This window comes from Triticum aestivum, chromosome 3D (assembly GCF_018294505.1).
Source record: "Triticum aestivum cultivar Chinese Spring chromosome 3D, IWGSC CS RefSeq v2.1, whole genome shotgun sequence".
Lineage (NCBI taxonomy): Eukaryota > Viridiplantae > Streptophyta > Magnoliopsida > Poales > Poaceae > Triticum > Triticum aestivum.
This window is the reverse complement of record NC_057802.1, coordinates 328906290-328916927: the sequence shown is the minus strand read 5'-3', so window position 1 is coordinate 328916927 and position 10638 is coordinate 328906290. Positions and strand designations below refer to the sequence as shown.

General features: G+C 47.0%; 1 protein-coding gene across 6 annotated transcripts; it reads left to right on the top strand.

Moving 5' to 3' along the window:
- Positions 1–1313: 1313 nt before the first annotated feature.
- LOC123074588 (uncharacterized) lies at positions 1314–3368 on the top strand. Of its 6 annotated transcripts, none has more exons than XR_006436015.1 (3): positions 1314–1992; positions 2069–2238; positions 2508–3368. XR_006436015.1 is itself a non-coding variant. In XM_044497388.1 (3 exons), the coding sequence occupies exons 1-3, from the start codon at positions 1385–1387 to the stop codon at positions 2674–2676; spliced, it is 381 nt and encodes a 126-aa protein (XP_044353323.1). In that variant the 5' UTR covers positions 1314–1384; the 3' UTR covers positions 2677–3368. The 6 variants fall into 6 exon arrangements, 5 of the variants coding, with proteins under 5 accessions (XP_044353323.1, XP_044353324.1, XP_044353320.1 ...); XM_044497388.1 differs by lacking the exon at positions 2069–2238 and having other exon boundaries at positions 1314–1507; positions 1904–1992; XM_044497389.1 differs by having other exon boundaries at positions 1314–1507; positions 1904–1992; positions 2069–3368.
- Positions 3369–10638: the final 7270 nt, after the last annotated feature.

Below are 10638 nucleotides of genomic sequence, written 5' to 3'. Positions count from 1 at the left end.
GTCCGAAACCTGCCCGTCGGATGAGAGGCACACATCGGTCACTTCGGTTTTCGTTTCTCATCGGCCCTTTCGCCTTTCTGTTTCTCGTCGGCGACGGTGCGATGGTCGCCGCGGACGAAATCGACGCTGGATGGAGCCGCGTGCTCGCGGCATTAGTGAGTTTCCACCTGACTACGGTATGAAATCACTTTCCTTCTTCTATGTCGGATTGTCCCACCTGTAACGGCGTCTCTTATCGCTAGGGTTTTCATCCGATCTGATCAGTGGTATATTCGCTCGCATATGGTTTTTCTGTGGTGCGTATGGTTGATAATTAGGCGTCGGTAGATGAAAGGTGTTGTTTTGTGGTATTTCCGCCCGCTTGTCATAGTTTACTGAAACCCGTGTTGGGTGTGATGTTGAGAGTTGCAGAAAGTAGTGTTCTGCTACAGTGGAGTTGCTGTTGTTTGATCATAATCTTGTGATGTGATTACTTTCATAGTTTTGTGACTGAAACAAGTGTCGTTTAAATCTTTTCACTACCACTATTTACATAACTCAGATGAAAGTCTAGAAACCTACGCCCTGCGTCGAATCCTTCTGTACACACTCTAAGAACAGGGCTACGAAAATGCCCGCAATTCTCCTTCTTCTCAATGTCATAAAAGTCAGGGCAATACTCAGATGGTGGAATAAACCCATCAAAATGATACTCAGTGGCCATTTGCATTTGATTGTGCAAAAATTGTTGAGTTCTACTCACAAAGTCACATACTGTAGGACACGAGAAATTGCGAATAGAAAAGCACCTCCGGATTTTTTTTGGGCCGAAATGAAGCTCAGATGTCACCCGCCATTCTTCAGTACAACCGTCGCCCAGGCCGCCATCGGGACCGACATTGCCACCGCCGTCGCCCATGGGCCATGCGCCCACGAGGAGACTATCCGCCGACGACGATGCCCCGTCACGGCGAGCCACCTTCTTCCGTCGTTGCCGCGGCCGTTGCCACTGTCAAGGGTTAGGGATTTGGCTTGAGAGGAAGGCTGCCTCGGTCGAGTGTGAATTTGTGGGAAGAACAGAGAAGAACCGCTAAGGATTTGGCTGGTGCGTGGTGAACAGAGAGGCTGGCTAGGCTACTCGGGGATCTATTTACATCATACAGCGGGGTTCCTGTAAATTAACCTGGATGAAGGCCAAGTTCCTAGAGCCGACGTGGCAGGTTTCAACTAATTTGTATCAGTTTACTCCCGTAAAGCAAGTTTATGGGCTAATTTGAGTTATTTTGTGCGCTGCAAGTTTATGTATCAATAGTGTAATTAACTCTAAAAAAAACCTAGGCGGGGACCAAACTGAGGTGACACGAGCAAGGGGATCCATCCCGGGAGGGGATGAAGCCGACGCGACATGGGCGAGGGAACCGGTGGTCGAGGGGATCCAGCCGACGTGAGTTGCACTCGAGGGGATCCTCCTTGCTCTCGCCTCGCATTCCAGTGGGTTGTGCCGGCGTCGCCACCGCCATCCCCGCAGGTTCTTTCTTCTCTCCCAACCTCCGGGCATGTAGCCAATGGCTTCTATCGTCCTTGCCGCCGCTGCCGCAGATTTTCTTCTATCTTGACGATAGTGATGGAGCCCTCCTCTTGTGGTGGCGTGAAGTGACGAACATAAAGCCCAGTCCTTCTCGATTCCTCTCCTCTCACGGGCTGAATCTTTGTGTTCTGCCAACATGGTATTGTCTATACGTCCCCTTGCTTGAAGAGATTTCTTTTTCAGAGTTTGTCACCTCAAGATTTAGTGATGATTCCAGTCAGATTGGTTTGCTGTGTACTTAATCACCATCCTGTAGATGAATTATTATTTTTTCTCCATATACGATGTCGTTCATCTTGTACAATGCTCTGCACCAATTGTTGATTTGTGTGCTAGGTTACTGCCGCGGTCGCGCCCGCATCTCTGCTCCAGTCAGTCACATTGTGCTATGATGCGCACATCCTCAAGTCCGGGAAGAGACCCTGGTAAGCAAATTAGAAGCACATTTTTTTAATCCTATCACATGCGCAATCTCATCAGTGGTTAATTTTCTATTATCAGGTTCAAGAGTTTCTTGGTCAGCTCTTATAATTGGGTTCTTATGGATGCCACCAATGCATGCAATATAAATAAACATATTTGATGATATCATCTTGAACCGATCAGCCTCCGTAGATGAAATCAGTAAACTGGAGCACTCCAATCTATCTGTCACTTAGCCCTTGAAACCAGTATGACTACTAGCCAAATACACTCAAATCATAGATCTCTAGAATTTACTGTAGCTATCTCACATGGTATAGTACTAAAAGACAAGGTTTTTCAATTTTTCACTAAATACTATCAGTTTTTAGAACTCAAATCATCCTATTGTTGCAAAGTTGTGAGGTACATATCTGATAGCTTACGGTTGTTCAAAAAACTAAGTCCATGATCTATCCTAAATGTGAGATTTCCTTGTGAATTAGTTGCTAGGATTAATTCTTTTGTTCTGTTGCAGCTCACTCTTAACTAATGGCAATTCATGTCCAGAGCCCTTCGCTGTCAACAAACTAGATGTAGACACTCAGGTGAACGCAGCCGCTCAGCCCCAAATTGATATTTTCTGTAATGATTCTTGGTATGTATTTATATTAGTCAGAACATCTTATATGGGTGTCTTCTCATGATATTTGTACCTTACAAAGATTCTGTCTTGATGCTTGAATTTTACCAGGTTCTTTCCTATTTTTACCATTCAATTATTACAGTTGTTATTATGTGTATCACATTTGCTGTAAGGTATATATGTTGTTTTCTGCTGGAGAAAACAAATTTGCACTCTATTGATTGAGTGCATGGCAGTAATGATTTCCCACCGTCATATCCCATTCCTTTATTCGCTATTTGTTGGTGATCTTATGTGTTGATTTGCTCTTTCAATTTTTTCAAGTTATGTGTAACACAGATGGAGTGCGCTTTGACAGATATAAAAAGGAAACATCCACGTCTAATTTGTTCTTGATATATTTTATATTGGTTTATATCTCGCTGATCATACCATTTTTTATTTGCGATATTAGAATCTTTGCCTTCTCAAACTTGCATTTTGTTGGGATTGCATTATGCTCAATGAGTTTGATAGAAGTATACCCAGAGGACGCTAAACAAGGAAACAAAGTACACTTGATAAATTTAATTTGCTTTGTTATGTAGGGCAAAAATTCCTCTTATAACTTTCCTGCTTGTATTTATTGCAATCAGCTTTCATGTTCACGGAGTCATACATGTTTATTTTTCTGTCGCTTACCTTTCCAGGTTCTGATTGGTTTACTCCGTGAACATTATTGTGTATGCTGCCATACCAAGCCAATTTGTATCCATGAACCTTGAGTTTTCCCTTAAATGACATATATGTTTGTCTTTATGCAAATTTAATGTGTTCTATGTGGCATTTATTTACAATTTTCTTTTATCATTTTATCGTATAAATAGATGAGCGCGGCAACGCGCGCCGTCAATGATCTAGTTTACAGTTAAAAGCAGATTGCACGCATCTAAAAGCAGCAGTAGATCTAATGGTCTAAGACTCGACTGATTTTTAGCAGCACCGAAATATTAAATTGAAGGGAATAGGGAAGAGAGAAAACAGATGAAATGATGCTCAATGGAACTTTTATGTTCGTCTCTTATTCCTTAATATGGTTGCCGTATGTTTCATGTAGAGCAGGTCATTCCACATATTGCCAACTGTTCCGATGTACATTAGTTGATTTCACAATTAATTTGGGGAAACCTTTCGACTCGGCGTGCCGGCCGGACGCGCGCGCCGTTGGATTTGGCCTGATCGAATTGACCAGAGCGGCACGCAACCACGCATGGCTACTACTTTGAACGCGTCCTCGTACGGGTCCCATGAGAAAAGCGGCGGCGACCTTATCTTCCCATTCCCACCGCTCAACTCTCCCTGTCTTCTCTCTCTCCGTTTCTTTTCTCCACCACCACATCCAGGAAGTGCGGAGCTGCAGTGATGCGCTGGAGTTGCAACCGGTGACGTGCTAGAGCAGCAATCGGTGGCGCACTAGAGCTGCGGCGGTGCCGAGCTGTGGCAATGCGCTGGTGTTGCAGCCGGCGGCGTGCTCAGCTCCCCTACATCAAGTGTGCTAGGAGCCCACCCCACCCCTAGTTTCACTTCGGCTAGCCGGCGCTACCCTCGTACCAGTTGCCATCCCACCAGTCGTGGCCACACGCTGCGAGTGGTGGAAATCCCAGCGATGCTCTGTGCTCTGTGCTGGGACGTTCACACCGGAGCTGGGACGGCGGGCGGTGCATGGTGCTGCAACCGGCGATGCTTCAATCAGCAGGCAATCTGCCACAACCGGCTCAATTGTGAAATCTGCTACAACCAACGGCGGCGCGCGGCGGAGCTGCATCCGTGATGCAAAAATTCTACGACTGACACTTTTTTTTGCTGGAACCGATCGAGCGTTGGCCACAAGCGTCGACGCGTCTGAGCTGCATCCACGACGTTTTTCTTCTTCTTCTTTTTTTGCAATTTGCTGCAACCCGCGTTTTGGTTTGTTGGAAGCAGCTCCAATTTTTGCTACAACCACCGTTTCTTGCTTTTTTTAGCCCTGATCGTTCTACGGTATTTTCATTAATAACAATAAATAATACAAAATACAAATATATTACAAGAGAGCATAGGCATCTTAGCCTATCCCAGTTTTCGGAAATAAAAGTGAAGTCATTATAATATCAAGTCAGACCATTCTTTTATCTTGCTTGCCTTGTTTTCTTTTGCCCGGAGTTGAACAGCCTATAGCCCTTCCTTCAAATAAAATCTCCATGTATCTGTATAGAGAGGTGCTGATCTGAAAATCTTATCATTCCTCACTGACCAAATGCTCCAGCAACTCATAATGATGATGTCCAATGTAAAGTCTTTTGGCAGCTGATTTGGCAATAAGAAGGAATTCATCAAAAGTAGAGATGCCTCTGGTTCTTCCCGGTGCTATAATATCCCAACATGAGAGTGCAAATGGGCATTTCCAGAACAAATGGATCAATGTTTCATCCACAACATCAGAGCATAAAGCACAGTAATAATCCGGGAGGCGCATGATGAGGCTATGTACCTAGGGTAGGGTCATAGGCCTGTCCAAGATACCCTCCCCAAGGACATCACCCTAAAACCAGAAGCATTCGAAGAAGAGTCATCATCCACTCGACCATGAAACGTTCCACTCGGAAGACTCGAAGTCACTCGACCATGGAGACTGTCACTCGACCGCCAGAAGATCTAAAGCCACTCCGTACTGCAACGGTCGGACATTACGTCTTGGCTTTAATGGTCATTATGTCTCTTTATTACTAGCGTTACCAGTAACGCCCCCCTCATGATGTACCTTAAATCCCTTGTAACGTGGGCTGGCTGGGGTCCTGGCGCACTCTATATAAGCCACCCCCCTCCACATGCACAAGGGTTCGCACCCCCTGTAACTCACACGCATATAATCCAGTCGACCGCCTCCGAGCACCGAGACGTAGGGCTGTTACTTCCTCCGAGAAGGGCCTGAACTCGTAAAACTCCTGCGTACAACTTCTCCATAGCTAGGATCTTGCCTCTACATACCTACCCCCATTCTACTGTCGGACTTAGAACCACGACAACTGGTGTCAAGTATCGAGAATTGAATCTGAAGTTCGGTCAGACTGGAGATAGTCTCTGAATCGAATGATGGAAATTGCCACCAAGTATGCAAATGGTGAAGAGGAGGATCGGCTCCGGAGTGGCAAGCACAAAACAGTCGTCCACGAAACCGGAGGAGGGAGCTCCAGTCGGAAGCAGAAGCGCAAAGTCGAGCCAGCTGCTCCTGGAGAAGCCTTAGCCGTGACTCAAGGAAAGTTCAAGGGGAAGCCCAAAGGGCCCTGGAACCCCAAGAAAGTGAAAGATCAAGATGGAAATGATGTGTTGGATTTCCATGCCACATTCACACCAAAAAAGATGAAGAGGGTAATCTCATTTACCCGAAACATACCACTCGACAGTGTCGGCTCCTAATCCAGCAGTTCCGAGAGAAACAACCCAAAGAGAAGGAAAAAGAGTCGGACAAAGTTGAGGATAAAGAGGAAGATGATGATGGTCACCCCCACGTCAATTCCACTCTGATGATTTTTGCTGATGTTGAGAGCAAAAGTCGACTGAAACTCATCAACAGAGAAGTGAACATGGTCGCTCCGGCGACACCCAATTATTTGAAGTGGTCTCAGACTGCCATTACATTCGACCAGTTTGACCATCCAGCGCACATAGCCACCCCTGGGAGGCAAGCGTTGGTGGTCGACCCAGTTGTCGAAGGCACTCGGTTGACTAAGGTTCTAATGGATGGTGGCAGTGGCCTGAACATGCTGTATGCGGAGACCTTGAAGGAAATGGGCATTCCGGTGTCCAGACTCAGTGAAAGCAATATGAGTTTCCATGGGGTTATTCCTGGCAAGAAGGCTGAGTCACTCGGCCAGATCGCCCTCGATGTGGTTTTCGGTGATTCCAAGAATTACAGCAAAGAAAAGTTGACGTTTGAAGTCGTGGATTTCCAGAGTGCTTATCATGCTATTCTGGGCAGGCCGGCTTATGCACGTTTTATGGCTCGACCATGTTACGTGTACCTCAAATTGAAGATGCCTCGTCCTAGAGGAGTGATCACTATCACTTGCAATCGGAAGAAGGCAGAAGAGTGCTTCCAGAAGGGCTCAAAGATCGCCGATGCACAAATGGCAGTAGTAGAATTGCAAGAATATCAAAATAATGCAGATCTGAGTGATTTGTTGCGAGCTAAGAAGCCTGCCACAGATTCTGCATTTCAGTCGTCTAGTGAAACGAAGCCGATTCATATTCACCCGACCGATCCCAATGCTGCCCCGACTCACATTTCAACAACACTCGACTCCAAATAGGAAGAAGCGCTCATCCAGTTCCTCCGTGAGAACTGGGACATCTTTGCATGGAAACCTTTTGACATGCCGGGTGTTCCCAGGGGGCTGGCTGAGCACCATCTGCGAGTCGACCCAAAAGTGAAACCGGTGAAGGAACATCTTCGACGGTCCGCCGTACAGAAGAGAAAAGCAATTGGCGAAGAAGTGGCTCGGCTCCTGGCAGCTGAGTTTATCCGAGAGATTTACCACTCCGAGTGGCTCGCCAACGTTGTCATGGTCCCCAAGAAGGACGACTCACTTCGCATGTGCATTGATTTCAAGCATATCAATCGGGCCTGCCCGAAAGATCACTTTCCTCTCCCCCGCATCGACCAAATAGTCGACTCGACTGCGGGGTGTGAGCGCTTGTCCTTTTTGGACGCCTATTCCGGGTATCATCAGATCTGACTGTATGGACCCTATGACATAAAAACAGCTTTCATCACTCCATTTGGGTGCTTCTGTTATGTCACCATGCCATTCGCCTGAAGAACGCTGGAGCCACATTCATGAGGATAATTCAGAAGTGTTTACTAACTCAAATCATTCAGAATGTGGAAGCATACATGGATGACATTGTGGTCAAGTCACGTAAAGGTTCCGACCTGCTGGCTGACCTTGCTGAAACTTTTGCCAACCTCAGAAGGTATGATATCAAGCTTAATCCATCAAAGTGCACATTCGGAGTTTCGGGCGGAAAATTACTCGGTTTCCTCGTTTCCGAACGAGGGATCGACGCTAACCCAGAGAAAGTTGGTGCCATACTCCGGATGAAACGCCCTGTGCGAGTGCATGATGTCCAGAAGCTTACTGGTTGTTTGGCCGCCTTAAGTCGATTCATCTCTCGCCTCGGTGAAAAGGCATTGCCTCTTTACCGACTGATGAAGAAGTCTGATAAGTTCGAGTGGACTCCTGAAGCTGATGCAGCATTTGCAGAGCTCAAAGCCCTGCTTTCCACCCAGCCGATGCTTGCTGCCCCAATCAGCAAAGAGCCTTTACTGCTTTACATTGCAGCCACTGGACAAGTTGTCAGTACAGTACTTATGGTAGAGCGGGAAGAAGAAGGAAAAGCCTATAAAGTTCAACGCCCAGTATATTATGTTTCTGAAGTTCTGACTCCATCAAAGCAAAGATATCCACATTATCAGAAACTTGTTTATGTGATTTATATGACCACGAAGAAGGTTGCTCATTATTTCTCATACCATTCCATTACAGTCGTCAGCGACGCTCCATTATCAGAGATTTTGAACAACAGAGATGCAACTGGTCGAGTGGCAAAGTGGGCGATTGAACTCCTTCCCTTAGATATCAAGTTTGAGGCAAAGAAAGCTATCAAGTCCCAAGCAATAGCAGATTTCCTCGCCGAGTGGATTGAACAGCAACTGCCGACTCAAGTCCACTCGGAGCACTGGACCATGTTCTTTGATGGCTCCAAGATGCTGAATGGTTCCGGTGCTGGGGTGGTACTGGTATCCCCCGAGGAGACAAGCTCAGATATGTTCTCCAGATTCACTTTGATTCCTCCAATAACGAAGCAGAATATGAAGCACTCTTATATGGGTTACGTATGGCCATCTCACTCGGCGTCCGTCGCCTCATGGTCTACGGTGACTCAGATTTGGTAGTCAATCAAGTGATGAAGGAGTGGGACGTCAGAAGCCCAGCTATGACTGGTTACTGCAATGCGGTGAGGAAGTTGGAAAAGAAGTTTGAGGGGTTAGAGCTCCATCATATACCCCGACTGAAAAATCAAGCAGCCGATGATTTGGCGAAGATAGGTTCCAAGAGGGAAGCCATTCCCAGCAATGTGTTTTTGGAACACATTCATACACCTTCAGTTCAAGAAGATCCTTTCACAGAAGAGCCCCCGCAGCCTAAGAGTGCCACAGATCCGACTGAAGTCGAAGTCCCAGCCGTGGTCGACCTGATCATGGAGGTTTTGGTCATCACTCCCGACTGGACAGTGCCATATATTGCATATATCCTTAGGAAGGAACTCCCAGAGGATGAAGAGGAGGCTCGACAGATCGTCCGTCGATCCAAAGCCTTTACTGTGATAAGAGGACAGCTGTTCAGAGAAAGTGTAACTGGAGCCAGCCAGAAATGCATAACACCAGAAGAAGGTCGAGTGATCCTCAACGACATCCACTCGGGGACCTGTGGCCACCATGCGTCCTCTCGGACCATTGTGGCCAAAGCATACCGAGCTGGATTTTATTGGCCACGAGCAAATGAAATGGCGAAAGATATAGTCGACAAATGTGAAGGCTGCCAGTTTTACTCCAATATGTCCCACAAGCCTGCGTCAGCCCTGAAGACCATTCCACTCGTCTGGCCCTTTGCTGTTTGGGGATTCGATATGGTTGGACCCCTGAGGACTGGTAGGAGCGGCTTCACTCATGTGCTTGTAGCAGTCGACAAGTTTACCAAATGGATTGAAGCCAAGCCTATCGAGAATCTTGAAGCCAGTACTGCCGTCAACTTCATCAGAGAGTTGACATTCAGATATGGGGTTCCGCACAGCATCATCACTAACAACAGGTCGAACTTCGATTCTGATGAGTTCAGAACCTTCTGCGCTTCCCAAGGCACACGAGTCGACTATGCTTCAGTCGCCCACCCCCAGTCGAATGGACAAGCAGAAAGAGCAAATGGCTTGATTCTCAAAGGACTGAAACCCCGACTGATGCATGATCTCAAGCACGCAGCAGGCGCCTGGGTCGATGAACTTCCATCAGTTCTTTGGGGATTGAGGACAACTCCCAATCGGTCGACTGGCCGAACTCCATTCTTCTTGGTCTATGGAGCTGAAGCTGTTCTACCGAGTGACTTGCTTCACAATGCACCCCGAGTCGAGCTTTTCTCTAAAGATGAAGCAGAACAGGCCCGGCAGGACGCAGTCGATCTCCTAGAAGAGGAAAGAGAGATGCCTTAATCCGGTCGACCATTTATCAGTAAGACTTGCGTCGATTCCACGCCAAAAACGTGAGGGGTCAAGCCTTTCAAGAGGGAGACTTGGTTCTTCGAGTGGATCAGCAGAAACCACACAAGCTCGCCCCTGCTTGGGAAGGTCCCTTCATCGTCACCAGAGTTCTCCACAATGGGGCATACCATCTTTACAATGTCGAGCATCACAAAGACGAGCCACGGGCTTGGAATGTGGAGCTGCTCCGCCCCTTTTATACTTAAGTACTCATTCTGATGAGATGTAATAAGAAATACCTTTGTAGTTTGTTTATCAAAGACAAGAGATTTACAGTTTTCTTAAACGATTGTTGTTGCTTATGTTTGCGTCTCAAATCCCCCAGTGGATGACTTAGCCGCGAATCTGTTTCGCCTAAGTTTGAAAAATCCTACCGAGTGATGAGCAAGCCTCTCACTCGGGGACTTAGCCGCGAATCCGTTTCGCCTAAGTTTGAAAAATCCTACCGAGTGATGAGCAAGCCTCTCACTCGGGGGCTTAGTCGCGAATCCGTTTCGCCTAAGTTTGAAAAATCCTACCGAGTGGCGAGCAACCCTCCCACTCGGGGGCTTAGCTGCAGTCCAGTACTCGCCTAAGTTTGAAAAATCCTACCGAGTGGTGAGCAACCCTCCCACTCGGGGGCTTAGCTGCAGTCCAGTACTTGCCTAAGTTTGAAAAATCCTACCGGGTGGTGAGCAACCCTTCCACTCGG